At 44.0% G+C, this 20,901-nt stretch overlaps 1 protein-coding gene across 2 annotated transcripts; it reads right to left on the reverse strand.

Annotated features, from left to right (window-relative positions):
- Positions 1 to 1,372: 1,372 nt before the first annotated feature.
- LAMP5 (lysosomal associated membrane protein family member 5) lies at positions 1,373 to 19,301 on the reverse strand. Of its 2 annotated transcripts, XM_047770369.1 has the most exons (6): positions 18,737 to 18,899; positions 18,031 to 18,203; positions 17,525 to 17,656; positions 17,282 to 17,387; positions 15,701 to 15,889; positions 1,373 to 2,237 (listed from the first exon to the last, which is right to left on the reverse strand). In XM_047770369.1, exons 1-6 carry the CDS (start codon positions 18,798 to 18,800, stop codon positions 2,059 to 2,061), a joined length of 843 nt encoding a protein of 280 aa, XP_047626325.1. In that variant the 5' UTR covers positions 18,801 to 18,899; the 3' UTR covers positions 1,373 to 2,058. The 2 variants fall into 2 exon arrangements, with proteins under 2 accessions (XP_047626325.1, XP_047626324.1); XM_047770368.1 differs by lacking the exon at positions 17,525 to 17,656 and having other exon boundaries at positions 18,737 to 19,301.
- Between the last annotated feature and the right edge of the window lie 1,600 nt (positions 19,302 to 20,901).

Here is a 20,901-nt window from a genome sequence, read left to right on the forward strand (position 1 = left end):
ATTCTAAAGAGGAAAAGGTTGATTATGTTCAGGACGTGGGGGTGAGCTATCACAGATGAGACGGAGGTGGAGGAAACATTGGGGTGGGGGCAGGAGGTGTCCACCAGCACCAAAGCTATCTCCTTTTTCTTGTGCAACAGACAACTTTCATGAGGGATCAGGGCTTTTTCCTCACTAGTACCAGGCAGACACTTAAAAGAGATCATGCAAGGAAAGACAGGGTAACCGAGCAACAAACAGATTACAGGAGAGAAACTGGCGTGTATGTATCAAGATTGCAGGGATAACAGACTTCTAAGGATGTGTTACTGTCAACAGTTGAAGACTTGGGGGAGATAAGTCAGGAGCTGCCTCTCTTTTGGTGACAGTTTTATGGGGGTGGGAAGATTCCCACCCTAACTCCAGAGAAAAGGATTTCCCCTGTCCTATTTACATCTTATGAAAAAAAGAAAAAAATGATTATTTAGAAAGTGAGTGAAATTCAAACTATTTACATTTCTCTAGGAAATTTCAGTAAATTGCTTTTTATTATTTCAAGTAAAACTCAATCTAAGCTTTTTAATCTAAAGGGAAATGCTGGGGTGTTCCTGTTGTGGCACAGAGGAAAGAAACGAATCTGACTAGTACTCGTAAGGATTCGGGTTTGATCCCCTGGCCTCACTCACTCAGTGGGTCAGGGATCCTGTGTTGCTGTTGCTATTCTGTAGGCCAGCAGTTGTGGCTCTGATTTGACCCCTAGCCTGGGAACTTCCATATGCTGTGTGTGGCCCTAAAAAGCAACAAAAAAAGAAAAAGAAAAAGAAAAAGAAAGAAAGAAAGAAAGCAAAGAGGGAACTGCTGGACACAAGACCAAGACACATCAGAAGCTATGTTCGACCAATCATTCAAGAGGTGCCATTATTGGAGTTCCCGTTGTGGTGCAGTGGGAACAAATCCAACTAGGAACCATGAGGTTGCGGGTTCGATCCCTGGCCTTGCTCATTGGGTTAAGGATCCGGTGTTGCTATGGCTGGGGTGTAGGTCGCAGATTTGGCTGGGATCCTGCATTGCTGTGGCTGTGGCGTAGGATGGTGGCTGTAGCTCCGATTAGACCCCTAGCCTGGGAACCTCCATATGCCACGGGTGGGACCCTAAAAAGACCAAAAAAAAAAAAGTGCCATTATTAAAACCACTCCCATTTGCCAAAACAAATATATGTTTTTTTTCATCTGGAACAGCTTACTCCCCCTAACTGCCTCCCTGCATGTTCTTTGCTTTTCCTCCTGCAAAAACGAAAAGCCCATCTTCATCCTTCCCCTCTCTGCTCTGGATGGCACAGAAACCATTTTAGTTTTGTTTTCTTGTTTCAAGAAAGCAGCCAAACATTGGACAGTAGTGTGTTTTAATTAATTTTGAAAAACAAATTCAACAGCAATTGATTCTTCAGGTCCCCTGACCTGGACCTGACACACTATGAAGTCCAAACAACTCTGCATAGTTACATGAAACAGGTTCTTGTGCTGCAAAGTCACTGGGCGCAGGTAGCAGTGAAACATTCCCAAGACAATCACGAGACATGCAGAACGCCAGCCAGAAGCATGAATCACTTTCAGGGGTCTTGCTGCAGGGAGCATGAGGCTGTATTTTGTGTGCATTGACAACAGTATAGGGTAGGCCATCTGTTTTCAAGGGAGCAGAGCAACCAATATTTCTCTTGAACCTTAAAGGGTACCTTTCCAAAAGAAGTGAGGCTGCAAACCCTAAACTTTGGAGCCGATAACCCTCCCAGTTTTATGTGTTGCTCCTTGGAAAGTCAAAGCCAAGCCACCATGAGCATGAAAGCCAGCTGATACCTCCCTCCCACTCCCCAGCATGGAAAGAACAGCTGCCCTTCACCCTGTGAATCCCAAAGAATCCCCCCATCCCAGGGTTTAAGCATGGATGCAGGCCAAGCGAGCCTTGAATACCCAGGCCTGTTAGATTGGTAGCTATGTTGTTATATTCCATATACAGGTGAAAAGTGCTTTTGTGTCTCTACCTGATCCAGCTGGGGGGGGGGGCTGTCTGCCTAATTGGTCTCTAGCCCATGTGCTTATACTGGGATCGATCTCTAGGGATCTGCACCTGGTTGGCTGTCATCTTGTGGTGGATGTGGTAAATCACCAGCGTTACCACAATGACAAGGCCCAAGATGAGCCCCAAAATCAGGGGCAAGGTTTCTTCCAACTGCTCCCGCTCGTCCACTGGGCATTTATGCTCTGAAATGAGAAAGAGGAAGAAAAATGATTGAGCTCCTGTCAAATAGAAGTCTGCTCAACAAAACTAAAAGGTAGATAGAAATGAAAAGATTTCTCAAGGAAACTTTAGAGACCTATTTTTTCAGAAACAATATTTCCCAGACCAACTTAAGGCCTAATCCCTTAGTATTTTTGAAGAATGTAAAATAAAGAGGTATCAATTAAATAGGGCAACATTCAGTTACTGGATTCCTGGCTGATGTCAACAAAACATCCAAATGACTTATGTAAATTTGCAGAGTTTTGGCATTAGATACAACCACCATCATTTTTTATGGTGATTTATTTTAACTTTTTATTGACGTAGTATGTATACAGAGAGAATCTCAGACAAATATATAGCTTTTAAAAAGTCTGAAAATACCCAGTGTTGGCAGTGATGTGGAGTAACTGGAACTCTTATTTACCATTGATGGGACCTGGTGCAACCACTTTATAAAACTGTTTAGCAATTTGTAATAAAGGCAAATAGACACCTACGTTATATATTCCTTCCTAGGTATTTACTCAAGAATAATGAAAACATATGAATACCAAAAACTTGAACATAAATGTTCATGGAAGATTTATTCATAATAATCTAAATTATGACTAAACTACCAAACTTTCCACCAAAAGGGAATGGATAAATAAACTGTGATATATTCACACAACAGACAACAACACAAAGGAATGAACTATGAATACACATAGCAAACGGATAATCTCAAAAACATTATGTTGAGTGAAAACTGTCATATGCAAAAGTGTATCTATTGCGTGATTCAATTTATGTGAAGTTCAAGAACAGGTCAAACTAAGCCTATGGTGATGGAGGTCAGAAAAGTGCGGAGCAACGTGTCTTGGGGAACAGGACACAAGAGAACTTCACAAGAGTAGAAAAAGAGAACTTCAGCTATGATGGAAATGTGCGGAGCAATGTGTCTTGGGGAACAGGACACAAGAGAACTTCACAAGAGTAGAAAAAGAGAACTTCAGCTATGATGGAAATGTTCTACATATGCTGATGTAGGTGAGGGTTGTGTGGTTGCAAGTATAGGCAAAAACACATTGAGCTAAATACTTCAGATTTGTGCTTTTTGATATATGTACATTATGCTAAAATTTAAAAAAAGAAAGTGCAGTTTGATGGAATTTCACAAATGAACACCCCATGTGACCGGCACCTAGATCAAGAAAATGTTACCAGCACCCCAGGGTTGACGAATCCATATTCAGGTAAAATTTAAGACAGTTTCATATCCCTGCCTCCAATTTTACAGAGAACCCCCCAAAAAACCCATTTTTAGGAAGCCTGGTGGTTAAACAGTGTGAGAGCTGATCAGACTGCATTCCTAGGAACCAGACACCACTGCTCAGGCTCCTCACTCCTGGTGGAGAACTGGCAGCCTTTTCAGATGATCCAGTAAACATTTACTGAGCACCTACAGTGTACCAAGCTCCTCCAAAATCTTTATTTTATTATTATTATTATTATTTTTGTATTTTCTAGGGCTGCACCAGCAGCATATGGAGGTTCCCAGAGCTGTAGCTGCCGGCCTACGCCAGAGCCACAGCAACGCCAGATCCAAGCCGCATCTGCAACCTACACCACAGCTCATGGCAACACCAGATCCTTAACCCACTGAGGGAGGCCAGGGATTGAACCCAGAACCTCATAGTTCCTAGTCGGATTCGTTTCCACTGCACCACGACAGGAACTCCTAAATTAACTTTTGGTTCCTAGCACAAAGACTTAATCCCTGTAACAACTCTACGAAGTAAATGTTTTTATTATACCCACTTTACACATAAGGGAACTGAAGCAGAAAGAGGCTATATAATTTGCTCGGGGGTAAATGAAACCCCCACCCAAACTCAAACAGCCTAACTCAACAGCATAGTCAGGGTAGCACTTAGCAGATGAGCTGGGGTTAGAGATAAGTCAGGTCAGGTGATCTGAGCTACTGGCATTCAAGGCTACAGAATCACAAGGTGGGCCCTGTGGGGCTGCGTACCAGTGGCAGAGGTATGTTCAATTTCTGAAAACTCAATGAGCTGCATACTTAATATTTTGGGGTGGTGGTATATTGATTTTTTCTAGATGGTGGTGATGGCTTCCTAGGTGTATTCATAAGTCAGTATTTATCAAAATGGTACACTTAAATATGTACATTTTATTGTATTTCAATTATATCTGAATAAAACTATTTAGAATAAGTAAATATAGACATACAGACATTCCCTCAATGGAAAAAAAATATATTTTTAAAAAGGGTATTTTGGCAAATGTTAGGGAGTTTTAAGGACTGATTAGAACTAAACTGAGCCTTTCTCCTTATTACAACCAGAAGGACTAAAAAGAATCAGTGGGAGACTTTTTTTTTCACAATTTGATTCAATTCTAAGTAGTCCCAGGGAGTTCCCATTGTGGCTCACTGTGTTAAGAACCCGACGAGTATCCATATGGATGCAGGTTCAATCCTGACTTCACTCAGTAGGTTAAGGATCCGGTATTGCCATGAGCTGTGGTGTAGGTCCCAGACTCAGCTCCGACCTGGTGTTGCTGTGGTTGTGGCGTACGCTGGCAGCTGCAGTTTTGACTGGACCCCTAGCCTGAGAACCTCCAAATGCTGTGGGTGTGGTCCTAAAAAAGCAGAAAAGCAAAAAAAAAAAAAAATCCAACCCGTCCCAGCTTTGAATATCACTCAGGGGCCCAGTATCTCCATTTAGAGTAAAAGACTTGCTACTGTCACCGGAGGCACCGGAAACAGCTGTGAACCCAGAAATCCATAACCAGAGGGTTGGTTTTCTCCTGATACCCCGCCGTCTCTATGAACAGACCAATGAGTAGAAATGGGGTCTCCTGGGGGTAGGGATTTTGTTGACGACAAAGGGTTTCTTCCTCACCACAACATACTGTTGCCCGTGTCACCTTAACATTAGATTGTGGGGTTCGCTCCATTCCTGTGTGCTGGCGGCAAACTCATACCTTGATATTTAGAACAAACCCCTTGCAACCATACCTGGGTTTATGCTGATGAGGTGACTCTAGGAAAGCCCCTAGGTCCCCTCAGGATGGGGGTGCTCATTGGCAGGGAACAAACCATATGATTAGAGGGTTGGCATTCAGCCCATCCACCCAATTTCCTAGGAGGGAAGAGGAGCTGGAGATGCATTCAGTTGCCAAAGGCCAATGATCTAATCCATTATGTATGTAATGTGTGTATGTAATGAAGCCTCCATGAAAACCCAAATGGGCAGGGTTTGGAGAGCTTCTGGTTGGTGAACAGGTGGAGATTTGGAGGAAACGACGAGCCTGGAGGGATCGTGTAAGCTCTGTGCTCTTTCCCCATCCCTTGCCCTTGGCATCTCTCCCCTCTGGCTGAGTTATATCCTTCAATGCTAACTTAGTCATCTGGTAAGTAAAATGTTTCTCTGAGTTCTGTGAGTGGCTCTAGCAAATTTATCAAACCCCAAGAGGAGGTTATGGGAACCTCTGATCTATAGCAGGTCAGTCAGAAGCACAGGTGACAACCTGGGTAACTGGCATCTAAAATGGGGGTAGAAGGAGTTCCCATCGTGGCTGAGTGGTTAACGAATCTGACTAGGAACCATGAGCTTTCGGGTTCGATCCCTGGCCTCACTCAGTGGGTTAAGGATCCGGCATTGCTGTGAGCTATGGTGTAGGTCAAAGACGCAGCTCGGATCCCACATTGCTGTGGCTCTGACACAGGCTGGCAGCCACAGCTCTGATTAGACCCCTAGCCTGGGAACCTCCATATGCCGTGGGAGCAGCCCTAGAAAAGGCAAAAAGACAAAAATAAAATAAAATGGGGCTAGAGGACAGTCTTGTAGGGCTGAGCCCTTCACTGGTGGGATCTGATGGTTCCTCCAAGTAGATGGTGTCAGAATTGAGTTGAACTGGAGGCCACCCAGCTGGTGTTAAAGAGCATTACTTGGTGGTTGGGAAAAAAACACCCACATGTCAGAATTGGTATGAGAATCATGGTGCCAAAAGTATTATCCTTAAATGGATCATGACTTTGGTATAGTCATGGGGAATAACTCTCATACCCCATTTTAAGGAAGATGGAAGAGAAAAGCATGATGTATTTTGGCAAAAAATATAGTTAAAATACTCTTGTAGTTTATTTGTTTCTTTAAAAATATTTGTTGCCTTATGGGGAAAAAAAAAAAGAAAACAACCCTGAACTAAACATACCATAGGAAGGAGAATATAAAGTGAGTATTAAATATAAAGTGATTATTTAAAATAATCATGGTAAAATAAGGGGATGCCAAAAATTATCATGAAAAACACTGAACCCCTATCCTCACCCAGCCCCATTCATTAAGTCATCAAACAAAGGGGGAATTCCCAAGTGCTCATTCCCTTACTCATGATTCCAAAATCCATAAAGCTCTAGAAACCACCAATACTTGGTATCATTCATTTAGCAGCAAAAGCTGACTCAAATTAATATCTGGCTGCCCCCTGACTCTCATTTCTCCTCCTTAGCATCAAGATTTACATGTTTCGGAGTTCCCTTCGTGGATCAGCAGTTAACGAACCCAACTAAGATCCATGAGGATGCAGGTTCGAATCCTGGCCTCACTCAGTGGGTTAAGGATCCGGTGTTGCCGTGAGCTGCGGTATAGGTCACAGACACAGCTCTGATCCCGTGTTACTGTGACTGTGGTGTGGGCCAGTGGTTTTAGCTCCGATTCGACCCCTAGTCTGGGAACCTCCATATGCCGTAGGTATGGACCTAAAAAAAAAAAAGAAAAAAAAAGATTTATGTGCTTCACTGCAGGAAACAGATACATTAATATGTTTGATGATGGGCCTGCCCTGACTCTTCTGGGTCTTATATGGACGATGTAATATATTGCCATCCTATATTCTGAATTCTGCAAAACATCTGGCCCCAAGGGTTTTATTTTATTTTATTTTTGTCTTTTTAGGGCCTCACTCATGGCATGTGGAAGTGCCCAGGCTAGGAGTCGATTCAGAGCTTCAGCTGCCAGCCTAGACCTCAGCCACAGCAACGCAGGATCCTCCGAGCCAAGCCTACAACCTACACCACAGCTCACGGCAACAATGGAACCTTAACCCACTGAGCAAGGCCAGGGATCAAACTTGCATCCTCCTGCATACTAGTCGGGTTCCTTACTACTGAGCCACAATAGGAACGCCCTAGCCCCAAGGGTTTTAGGTGGGAGATCGTGAACCCATTAAAGAAGGTCACACATTCCCCTCTCAGCCTTATGCCAGTGTTTTCAAACTCTGCCTTTGACCCCAGGAAAAACAATATTTTACATTACAATCCAGAAGAGATGTATACGCAGGTAACTAAAACTGAAGTTTTATAAAACAACAGTTATCCTTACTTTATGCATCTAATAACTTTATTCTATTCTCTTTCATGTAAAATGTTGCTGGTCAAGATCCACTAAAGCAGAGGTTAGAATCTTTTTAGTGTCAATATCATGAAACTAACACCCTTTCTCAGAATAATGCTTATAAATGCATAAAAATCAATTAATAAAATAAAAAATAAAATGCATAAAAATAAAACATATAGGACTTCAAAAAATAGACTACACCAAAATTCAGCTTTTTGAATAATTTGGGAGACAGTTACATGTGCATTTCTTTATTAGTACACATGTATACTGGCTGTGATTGCAAAGTAGTGAGAAGCATAATTATTACTTTGCAAGATCTGCACAAACATGTGGGAGGAAAATATCTGTGATTTCCATTGGTGACAAAGTCACAGGTATGACTAATACTACTGTGGGTTGTTACCTTTATTTATAATCAAAGAAAATGTTAAATATTAATTAGAAATCAGTGAAAATACAGATCTAAATTTTTTCTCTTGAAATTTACAGACCCCCTGAATTCTGTTCACAAAACTCAGGGTTAAGATCCTGGGCAATAAACTGATTATACAATCCACAGATGGTAAAACAAGTTCAGCCAATGGTCTGTGCCCGGGAGAAGAGAGACCCCTTAACTCAGCTCAGCATCTGGCTTCAGGAACTCAGAGATCCCTAACTGCCGGTCTACCACCTCAGCTCTTAGAGCCCTGACTGGAATTAGGGTTCTAGAGGACACAAAACAGAGGCCCAGAGCAGATAAAACATGATTGGAAAAAGCAACAGCCAGCCCACTCACTGGAAAGAACTGGATGAAGACAGATCAGACAAAAGAGGTATAATTGCCAGCTGACAGCTTCCAACTCAGGTCTCTTCAACCATAAACCTGGTGCCCCCAGTGAAACCCTGACTCATATTAGGTTCTGTTTTCTCAATGTGTGTTTTATTTTGTTTGCTCTGATCACAGCTTTTTTTTTTTTTTTTTTTTTTTTGCTTTTTAGGGCTGCATTCATGCCATATAGAAGTTCCCAGACTAGAGATTAAATCAGAGCTGCAGCTGAGGCCTATGCCACAGCCACAGCCACACCAGATCCGAGCTGTATCTTCGACCTACACCACAGCTTGCAGCAATGCCGGAACCTTAACCGCCGAGGGAGGCCAGGGGTTGAACCTGAGTCTTCTTGGATACTAGTCGGGTTAGTTACCACTGAGCCACAACGGGAACTTCCTTATAACAGCATTTGAAAGTTGTATTTACTCCCTGAAAAAAAATGTAAGAACTCTTCGTCATCCCCAAAAGAACAGCGTTGAGATGGGCAAAGGGCCAGGAGGCAAGCCAATTGCTTCCTCAAGCTCTGCTAATGCCACAGACTGTTCCTGTTCTAGGAGGAGAGCAAGCCTTTGGCTGGCTGTGCTTCCCTCTCCTATCTGACAGGACAGCTAGAGGGAGGGATTTGCCCCTCTTTCCATATTTCCTCTGGGATGACTCAGGTCTCCTGTAACCTTGGCAAAATGTACTGTGTGTACTAAGAAAGTGTTGTAATGAGTAAGCTTTGGAGATCTTTGGCTGGAGATAAGCAGATACTCTCACCATGTTGTGGGTACAAGCAAGCACAATTCACAATAGCCGAGCCATGGAAACAACCTAAATGTCCATCAACAGATGAGTGGATTGAGAAGATGTGGTACATATTTATGATGGAATACTACTCGGCCATAAAAAAGAACAAAATAATGCCATTTGCAGCAACATAGATGGAACTAGAGACTTTCATACTAAGTGAAGTAAATCAGAAAGAGAAAAACAGATGCCATATGATATCACATACCTGGAATCTAATATACGGCACAAATGAACCAATCTACAAAATAGAAACGGACTCACAGACATAAAGAACAGACTTGTGGTTGCTGAGGGGGAGGGGAAGGGAGTGGGATACAGGGAGTTTGGGGTTAGTAGATGCAAGCTATAACATTTAGAATAGAGAAGCAATGAGGTCCTACTGTATAGCAGGGAACTACATCCAATCTCTTGGGATAGAACATGATGGAAGATAATATGAGAAAAATAATGTATATATATATGTATGACCAGGTTGCTTTGCTATACAGCAGAAATTGGCACAACACTGTAAGTCAATTGTACTTTAATTTTTAAAAAGGGCATCAAAAAAAGCAAAAAAATTAATTGATTAATTAACCAAAATATGGTTAATGTTCCCCCCACCAAAAGATGTAAGCACAACAAAAAATAAGAAAAGCAATTACTGGGAGTTTGGGATTAGTAAATGCAAACTATTACGCTTAGAATGGATAAACAATAAAGTTCTCTTCTATAGTATAGGGAACTATGTCCAATCTCCTGGGATAGACTATGATGGAAAATAATATTTTAAAAAGAATATATACATATATATACACACACACATATATATATATATATATGACTCAGTCACTTTGCTATATAGCAGAAATAACACAACACTGTAAATTAACTATACTTTAACAATGAATAAATAAATAAATAAAAAGCAATTACTGGCTGATGCCACGGTGTGTGCCAGGAACGTGGCATGCACAAGGAAGAGTTGTATAAACTTTTTCTCACTAGCCTGTAAACACCACCAAGGCAGGAAAATTTTCTTCATCCCAGTACTATGTGTAGCAGACAGGGACAGTGTCCAATGCCCTTGGCATTCACCATTCACACGCATACCAATGGACTTTGACCACAAGGCAGGTTAGATCGAGAGTCAACACCCCTCTCCAGCTCTCTGGCAGCCAACAGTGGCAAACGGGAGTTGGCAGGGTATTTAAGGTGGGTTCCACGCTTTCTCCCAGAGGTTCCAGCAGTTTGGGAGCCCTGGTTCTCACAGTGGTAACCTGCTCACATATCCACCTGAATGAGCTGCCTCACCTTCCCAGCTGACTTCCTCATTCCCCTGGAAGTGCTTTGTAGAACCATCTCCTAAATGAACTACTTGCTCTTAATTACTCGCAGAGGACCTGCTTCTTGGGCAACCTAACCTCAGACACGATGTTCTAGGACAGGAGCCAGAACCCAGAATTCTATGACTGCCTAGCTACACAGCTGTGTGCGGGGCTCCACGTTCCAGCCCTCGACATTACGCTCTGCAGTGTTAACAGGACTGTCTCCCTCGAGATGCTTCCCCAGGAGGCCCTGAGGAGGAGAGACCACCCAGCCAGCAGGTTTCTGGACTGGGAGGTGCCAAGTAAACCACAGGTGTACAGGGCACCCTGGATGAGCATGGGCAAACCCTTCCCTCGTGTGCAGAACAGCAGCCAGCTTCCAGGCACTCTACTGGTGTCTTCTCATTTCCACTAAAACACAGATCATTCTCCCCACAAATCTGGGTAAAATACACATCAGATGGCATCTCTCAATCATGCTGCTCGAAACAATTATCAAAAGCTCATGAATTCAGCACACTGGACAACCTTGCTGAAAGTGCCTCATGTATTCACGTGTTTATTGTATTTGCTCAGTGGGGGCAGCTAAGGCTTAGAAAGGCTAAGAGCACAGGATCTAATATCCAAAGACAGATTCCCATCTCAGCTTTGGCAGTCACCAGGAGTGTGGCCTTGGCCTGTCACTTCCCTTCCCTGAGCTTCAATGTCTCCACTGTAAACCGGGATCTCAGTACCTCTTTCACAGGTCTCTTTGTTTCTTTTTTTTTCCTCTCTTAAGAATTAAGAAGAGCCCAGTCCATACGTGTTAATTAAATGCCTGTTTTTTTTTCTTTTTTTATTAGAGTATAATTGATTACAATATTGTGCCAATTTCTGCTGTACAGCAAAGTGACCCAGTCATACATATATATACATTCTTTTTCAGATATTATCTTCCATCATGTTCTGTCCCAAGAGACTATATATAGTTCCTTGTGCTGTACAGTAGGACCTCATTTTTTTATCCATTTTAAATGTATTGTTAGCATCTACTTTAAACCTGAGTCTTGGAGTTCCCGTTGTGGCACAGCAGAAACGAATCCAACTAGGAACCATGAGGTTGCAGGTTTGATCCCTGGCCTCGCTCAGTGGGTTAAGGATCTGGTGTTGTCGTGAGCTGTCGTGTAGGTCTCAGACTCAGCTCAGTTCCTGGGTTGCTGTGGTTATGGTGTAGGCTGGCAGCTGCAGCTCCCAATCGACCCCTAGCCTGGGAACCTCCATATGCCAAGGGTGCAGCCCTAAAAAGCAAAAAATTAAAAAAAACAAACCCTGAATCTTTAACAAAGGGGCACAGAGGCACCTTTGTGTTCTGTGCTTCGTGTTCTGTTCTGTCATTAGGAATGATAGTTGTCTTTAATTCAAGCCCTTAAAATCTCAGACTGATTTGTTCCCTCCCTGCAATGCACCCCCCACTCCATCCCAGTCAGAAATCTCCTGGGGCCTCGAGGGGAACACACTACCAGGAATTAATGGTGGGAGGAAAGTTACCCAACACAAGCTGAGAAACATGGGCTTCCTGGAATTGCAGGATGAGAGTTACCACATCAAGTGCATCTGTTACAGAAATAAGCCAGCCTCCGTGGATAGGCCTCTTATTGGTTTATATTTTCACTGCAGGCTGAGAGCCATTAGCTCAAAAGCCTGCCTGTGCCAAACTCAAATTTTTACACATTCAATTATTTAAAAAACAGCCCAAGCAGACACATGTTTAGCTGTTTGGAGCCTGCCTGCTTTGCATACAGACCTCCTCCAACAGCTGTTATCCACTGATAAGACAGATAAGGCCCCCAAGCTTCTGCTGCCACCAGAGCTCACTGACCCAAAGATTCCTCCCTGAGCTGCCCAGTGACGTCACCTAGTCCTGTTAACCTCCTCCTGACACCCTTCTCCCCATCTGGAGATCCTTCACCCTCGTCTCCTTCTCGATAGTGGTCCCCAGGGCGCTGTAACACCCTAGACTGTCCCCTGCTATGAAGGGCTTTCCTCAAGCAACCTTGTCCAAGTGCCACCTAGCGAGGATTATGCGTTACTACTGCCTCTTGTGGTCGTATCATATTCCTTGACCAGCTCAAAATCCATCAGCTCCCCCCCCACCACCACCACCCCAGCAGCATTGACAGGGAGCTTGCTAGAAATGTAGCATCTTGGACCCCGCCCCAGATCCACTGAACCAAACTCTACACAGTAACAAGATCACCAAGGTTGTGCAGGACGCAGCTGGAGCCAAGCTGGGCTATGAGACTTTTGCAGGGGATCAGTATAGTAGCCAAGTTCAAGGCACTAAAGGGATTTGTGTGATAAAGACATCATCCCCACTTGGGCTGCTCTCAGCCCCTATGAGTGTCGACTAACCCTTTCACTGAACTTTCCTTGCTTTCCGCAGAATCTATGAAGGAGGCAGGGGGGAGACTGCAGACGCCAGGCATGACTCATGACTGCCTTACACAAGGAACACGCTCTTCACTGGAAGCCCTTATGCTGTGGGTCTTGCATGCTCAGGACAGAACATATGTACACAGCCCTGCGGTGGGCCTCAGGCATATGACCAGATTCCCCCCTCTCAACACACGCACACCACATAGGCAGGCTCCACTCACACCCACAAGGCATAAGCAATTCATCCAGAGTCCCCTTCTATTTTCAGGAGTGGGGGGGCCAAGTGCCAGGTCCCCAAAAATCCCCCTAAAAGGAATCTTTCAGATTCTGCCAAATCAAACAAAATGATCTCTTGCAAAACACAGCGGGGGGCCAGTGCTGAGAGGTGCAGATAGGAGGAGCCAGGAACAAAAGAACTCTTGCCACACAAAGGCACATCGATCCAGTGAGTGATTCTGAATGAGGTTTCCTCCTCCCAGGAGCATCAAGGCTTGAGCCCCAGGGCACGGTACAGGAGGGAACATCCTAATTATTACCCAGAAAAGCCTGGGTTAGACAAGTGCAATTTGCCTGTGCTTAATATATCCACATTTGGGAAGTTATATGTGCTTGTAGACTCTCTAAGTCTATCCACTTCAGCCCTAGAAGTGGATAAAAAACTGCTTTTTATACAAAAGACATCATTAAGTCCATGCCAAGAACGTCACCAATTTTTAGGAAAGTAGCTCTTGTCCTTACTCAGTACTCATTTACTCTTATTTTGTACACAGTTCTAACGTTGATGAGATTTAACTTCTTCATCTGCAAATGACCATAAGCACCATCTTAGAAATAACCCAGACTGGATTAGGGTGAGGTTGTGGTAAGAAACTAGTAAAGGCAGCAATTATAGCACCAGTAGTACCAAGAAGCGAAGCAGTACCTAAGAACAGCTGACCAGCGAAAAACAAAGAGTAATTAGAGACTACTGAAAGTACTCATATAAACTCAAAAGCATCTATGGTAGGGATTATAAGGACTACATGACCCAGTATTTTCAAAATGAATTCCTGGTCATCAACAGTCCTAAGTCCCCTTTCTTTTAATTACATTTAACATTTTCAGTTTTAAAAAGACACTTCCATTTTAAAAACACTTTTATAATCAAAGAGTATTTTTTTAGTCTTGATATCTTGGACATCTAGCCTAGTTTCAATTTTGTGGAAAATGCATTAAAATGGAAAAGCCCCTACATCCATGTAACAGGTCACTGTGGCACTGCTTTACTAGATATATTAAATTCTGATTTGCCTGGCACTGAAGCATTGGCAAGCCTCTACGAATTGAGCCCACAGTTTCAGAATACCAATTCGGCCAATGTTAACAGGGCATCCGCAATGTGCCAAGCACTCTATTAGGTGCTAAAAATCCAAAGATGAATTAAGAAGGAGGCCCTTCTCTTGAGGACAGTTTAACTTAGGAATTCCCAAATGCCTTTAAAAAAAATAATGGGAGGAGGAATTCTATTTGGTATACTTGGAGGGGGAGGGGCATTTTATAAAAGTTGGAATTCTTTGGGAATGATTTAATGATTTCTGTGTGACCCAGATAGGGATTCCCTAATAGTCTACACGTTTGATTTCTTGTATTCACCTGGGGATTCCCAGCCCAAGGGCAGGCATCCTACAAGCAATCCCAATCTCTTAACCACAAGGAATAAACAAGAAGATCAAACTGTATTTTAATAACATCCTCCAGATAACAGAGAGAGAGAGAGAAAAAACAAAAACAAACAAAACAAAACAAAACAAAACAAATGGAAGAGTTCACTAACCCTACACCTGCCCAGTGTAAATTGTAACAAAATGCAGCACATGGGCTCCCCTCCTGCCCTATCTCTGCTGGGATGCAGAGAACTAAGTATGGACCTGAACCTGCCCCAATGGCTCCTGCCTGAGCCCCTTTCTGAGCTCGCACAGACTAAGAAGCTTTCCTCCATGCCCCAAGAGAGCAGATCAAGGACCCCTGCCTCCTTGGAGGTTCCTGGGTGTCCCACCACAACCCCTGCCACAAAGATGAATGCTGGAGAGAGGCAGGTTTTTATAAGTCTCTCTTTGTGACCTGCGCGCGCGCACACACACACACACACACAAAACCTATTGCAGTCTGGTCACACAAAAAATTCACAGGGGTGAGCCTAGACCTGTGTCTAAAGACCATGGAGAAACTAAGGTCCACAGAAGCAAAGGCCCTATTCCAATCTATGGCGCTCTAGACAATGGCTTGGGATTTCTAGCTGCTTTTTTTCTTGGGGAACTGGCATTAAAATTACATGTTTTTTCCAGGTGACCTTCCTATCTTTCTCCTGATCCAGTTTCATCTTTTGACAAAGGGGTGGGGAGGAAGGGAAATAAAAAAAAAATAAGGGAAAAACAAGACAGGAGGAAAGGAGGAAGGAAAAGGGGAAAAAGAAGGGAGGGAGAGGAAAGGGATGAAGAGAAGGAAGGAAGAGAGAGAGGGAGGAAGAAAGAGCCATTGAAGGAAGTGGATACAATTCAGTTTGCTGCCTTTTGTCTTTGACACATATTATAGAGAGGGACGGCTCAGTGTTATCCTAGAGAACATCCAAGTGATAATGACCTGGCACCCTGGCAGAGTCCCTTCCACATTCAACCTGAGGTCAGCCTTTTGGTCCCTCCTCCCTCTCTCGTCCTGCCTCCCCACCAACCTACCTTCACTGAAGACGAAGTCAGAGATGATGTCAAAGGGCTGGATATGGACCGCGGACAGGATCATGGTGACCGTCTTCTGCGGATCGCTGGAGGCTAGTGAAATGGTCTGCTGAGCTTGACACTCATAGGACTTTCCGGCAGGGGTGACCAAGGCCGAGAGGTGATGTGAGTTGGCTGTGTGCTTCCCGGCTGCAGGGAAGGCCCACAGCAAAGGTTAGGTCCCTAGGGCTCCTTGTGATCCAGGTAGTTGGTTCTTGCCTCTTTGCCCCCTGTCCTCCCTCGCGTCCTTGGCTGCCATGCCCTGTGGCCTGGCCTGGCTGAGGCTCTGAAAATGGCATCAGAGGGTGAATGCACCCATTCTTTCAGGAGTAAGAGCTTCTGAAATATTAATTTGGAATTTCTTTTTGGAAGAACAGATTGATACCTAAAAAACCCAACCCTTTCTATTATATAAAACCTAACAATGGAGATTCCAAAGAATACACAGAGAACAGTGACTTGGTTTTCCATTTCTTATACTAGCTTGCAAAAATAAAATAAAATTAAATTAAAATAAAATTTAAAATAAAATAAAATCTTCCTCAGCAAAGCATGGCTGCTGCTAGTGCTCTGGGCCAATGCCTTTGTACACAAACATATTCCTTGGAGGTCTGCCTCTTACTTTTTCTTCTCTTCTGGGTTAAGTTTTTTTTTTTTTTTCCTTTTTGGAGTCTAATTTAACTGTGGGAAATGTCTGAATATAAATTTTGATGAAGAGAAGAAAATGGCCTTTTTACTGTGATGATAAAGAGGTGACAGCTAAGAGATGACATATGTTTTCTTGTATAGGCTCAATAAAAATATTTTCCCAATTCACACACCCGAGTGATGGAAGGCTTCATTTCGAGTAGATCAGACAATTTACAAAATAAATAAGTAAATTTAAAGGTGTTCTTTGATGGTGCCTGCAGATGCCAAGGTTGTTATCTGGAGCCTAGCTGTTCCTTTGGCCATTGCTATTTTTGGAGGATCTGGGCAGAACTGTTGGAGTGAAAGGGCAGAAAAAGCTAATAAATTAGCCCATGGTTCAGAATCCACTGGAGTTGCTGCAGCCATTACTGAAGATGAAGGTGAGGCCTGACGCTGTGTTCCCAAAGATCTGAAGGCCATGAAATTCTGATCGGAAAGGAAAGTCCCTTGAAGTTTTAACGCACAGGAAGAAAAACCGGGGTGCAGAAGAAAATTAAAATACAGCTTTGCCCTTCTCTGTGCCCCTTTAACAGACAAATGTTAAGAAGCAGCCACTAGAAGACAGGCCCTCAAGAGATGTCTCAGGCAGGGTCAGGCGATGGGTGATGGGTAACAGGCTGGTCCTCAGGACCTGAATTTCTTATGCATCTACAAAGCCTGAGATCCAGAGGACACACCCATGCTCCTGCTTCCTCCACCTTGGAGATCTAGCCACAGGGCATTCTGGACCTGGATCCCAGGCCAGGATCCCTTTCCAAAACCCTGAGGAATTCATCCTCAAAACCTGTGATCCCTGCACTGTCCCCAGCGCTTCCCCAGGATCCCTCTCCAGCCCTGGTGGCCTCTACTCACCACTGACCGCGTCTTTAAAATGGGTCTTCTCCGAGGAGTCATAGACAAATTGGACCTTGCTTAGCCTCCAGGTCGCTTCCGGTCCCTTGGACGTGTTGTGACTTTCCTGCATAGCGAGGGAGGGAGGCTTGCATTGACCGCCCCCACGAATCTGGGTGGGGAAACCTGCGGGCGGCCCCTGCCTACACCCAACCCGAGTACCCATCCCCCCGCCCCCCGCGAGCGCGCTCGCCTAGCAGTTACCTTTACAAACAACATTTTGAGTGAGTAGGCGCGATCCACCCAGAACACTTGCAGCTCTGACTCGTTGTGGCCACAGCGGCCCTTCACCTCAGCTCCCCGGGTCATTGAGATATCAGCCTGTTCCGTGATTAGCTGGGAACACAGACGGCCCGCACCCCCTCAGTGCGCGGGCCCCAATGGGGGCTATAAAGGGCGGCGAGTCCAAACTCCGGGTCGCACGCCTGGGCTCTCCTTTGCGCGCGCGCGCTCCCAGGTCCCGGAACATGCGGTTAGATGCTCTGCGTGCAGACCCGGCCCTTAGGGAAGCAGAGAGATGGGGGTTTACGTTCAAAGCAGGCGGGGTTGAGCGGGAGGCGTTACAAGCCGGAACCCCATGCAGCATTTGGGAGCAGTCTGCACAGCACAGTGGGGAAGGCGGACGACCCAGGTCTTCACAGGGTCTTGAGGGAGGGTGCCCTTCGGCCCCGGAACCCTGGGAGCAAGCTGAGAGGGAAAAGGCTCCTTACATCCACATAATTGCTGGCCCACACATCATAAGGGACAATAAATTTGGCTGCAAACTCTGCCATGAGACACGTCGTCCCATTTTCCCGCACCACAAATATATCTTTCTCAGGGTTAGTCGAAAGGCCTGAGAGATTTTCCACTTCTTGTTCTGCCATGATTCGAGCCACTGTATCTGCGGAAACAAGCAAACAAAACATCCTATCGGTTCTGGGCTCCGTGAGCCCACGTGTCTCAGGCACAAGGGTGGAGAGACTAGAATCGTGTGGTCTGCGGGCTTTGGGGTGACAAAGTTCCCTGCCGGCTACCCTGCGCTCTGTGAGCCATTTTTCTGACCTAGCGCCAACAAATTCCACTTCGTTGCTGTTAATCCATAATAAAAACAAAATTTAAAAAACATCTTAACCCTTATTAATTTGTAATCCGACTGGCCTTTTTCTTCATTTTAGGCTTTTAAACCAAAGCTTTCTTGCCAATGCTCTGAGCCCAAGAAGTAGGCCCATGTAGCACCGCGTCCGAGCTTGCCATCAGGTGTGTGGCTCTCTGGGGAATTCCCTCCACTGCCCCCGCCCTGCCCCTCCCGAAAAAAGAAAAAAACCGCAAAATGTTAGGATCCCATTTTAACCTTAAGCTACTGGCTTTACTGTGCCAGTTCTATTCTCCGCAAAGAGTGCACCCTGCCCTGGCGGTCGCCAAAACGCTACTCACGGAACAGCATCAGAAGAACTCGAAGTCTATCCATGCCTAGAACGGCTTTTCTTCGGGGATCCATGCTCGCCAAGCAGCGAGTAAGGCGAGTTGTACTGCTGCAGAGGCCGCCCAAGAGGGAATCCCTCAAAGTCGCCGCGGGAGTGAGCCGGGATGAGAGAGGGGCGGGGGCACCGAGAGGGAGGAGGAGGGAGCGCTTGTTCCTTGTGCGCTGGCTGACTTGGTGTGGAGTACCGCACCGACCCGGGCGGGAAGAAGGCGGGTCTGCTCACTGCGGAGGGAAGGACCGCGTGGCGAGGGAGCTGTCCACGGCTGCGAGTGCTGAAAGAATTCGATTGTGTTGCAGGAGTGATTGTGGCTTGGCTTGTGCAGAGGGCCAATGAGATTTGGGAGGGCTAAAATTCTCCCTGAGTCTGTTTCCTGTGCTGCAGTTGCATCTGCAAAGATGATTCTGTCTTGAGAAACTTAATAGCTCCCTCAGACTTATTCAATATCCCTACTAGTACAGCGATTAGTTGGGTAAGGACATCACACCACTGGAGTCCTGTCTTCTGCCAATGCATCTGGGTTCTGAAGGAAAACGGGGGAGAACAAATTGTTGCTGCTTTAGGAGAGGAGGAGTAGGCAGGAATAGAGAGGGAAAATGCTATGGCAACAGCTCCCTGCATTTGGAGACATCCTCTTTCTCCTGTTCTCGATGAGCTCAGGATTTAAAGTTAAATTGACGCTTCCTCGTAGGAGACCTTCAGTAAGTCAATGCAGTATATCTGATCTGGTTGTTTTCTATGAATTCTGTACTCTGACTGCATGAGGAGGCTGAACTCTGGAATCACTACCTTCACGCACTAAATTATACCTACTCTGTCAAGAGGTATATAAATGAACCCAAAGTTTATAAGGTTATGCAGGATCTCTTAGGACAGTCATAGTTATACATACACATACCGAGACACACACATTACTCTACAGCCTCTAGTGGAACAGAAAAACAAATACTACTGGGCTAATTCCTATATTTACATTTTTAGTAGCTTGCTTAATTTTTAAATTTTTGCTCTATGAACCAGAATACAGCTCTTTCAGCAATAGACATACTGTCCTCAACAACTGCAGTAATGTCCACACATTTTATTTCTTAGAGAATATTTCACTATGTGAATAATCAGCAATAAAATGTCATCAAACAAACAGTGTCAAAATAAGAGGGAAATTGCAAAGTATTTTCATGTGCATTGTCAGATTTGATCCCCTCTACCACCTTAGAAGGTAGGCAAGGAAAGATATACCTTATTGTGGTATATACCCAAAATTGAGGCTCAGAGAAATTAAATGACCTTCCTCAATGTCACCTGGTCAGTAAAATTAAAATAGAAAAATCACATGATTTAACATCATAGGGATCATCTTCACTTTTCCTTACTTTGACTCCAAAGTATACCATATGTTGATTTCCATCAAAAACCTTTATTTAATGACCAAATAACAAACTAAGACCTAAAATCTCTAGTTCATATTCCTGAAATGTAGAGAATACTATATTAATTCTGACATTACACTTGCTACAAAGTGTCTATATAATTATTTTTTCAAATTTATTCCTATATCAATAATTACATTTCAAATTATAAAGTGATATTTAAATCAATACTATCTTTTTACTTCATTTTTATCTCTGTATTTTGAGAGAACTTTACATAAATGAACACATATAGAAGGAATGAGGCAAAATTGTGGTTGATACAAAGTTAACTGTATCAGTTGGGAGTGGAAGTTATAAAATTCATATGCCTTGTGACTTTTCATGTTAACAATTGTTATTAAACACTTATTTTCCTATAGTACTGTAAAAATTAGAAAACAATGAGACACGTGTGACAAAGCATTTATATTCCTTTCCCTTTCTCCTTCCTGTACTTGAGAAAAGAAGTGAATACATTTCAGTCCAGGATTCACTATTTATGATTTTTTATGACCTTGTACAAATTTTAGTGTTCCTCATCTGAAAAACAGGGATGGCTGGTTAGGCCAAATGAGCTAATGAATATAAAAGCATTCAAGGCAAAAGACGAGGTAGTTTAGTCCATAAGCATTAACTGAATGTGCACTGCTTACACTATGCTTGTTATTTTTGAAACTCAAAGACAAATAAATATTATATAAGTAGA

This window comes from Phacochoerus africanus, chromosome 3 (genome assembly GCF_016906955.1).
Source record: "Phacochoerus africanus isolate WHEZ1 chromosome 3, ROS_Pafr_v1, whole genome shotgun sequence".
NCBI lineage: Eukaryota > Metazoa > Chordata > Mammalia > Artiodactyla > Suidae > Phacochoerus > Phacochoerus africanus.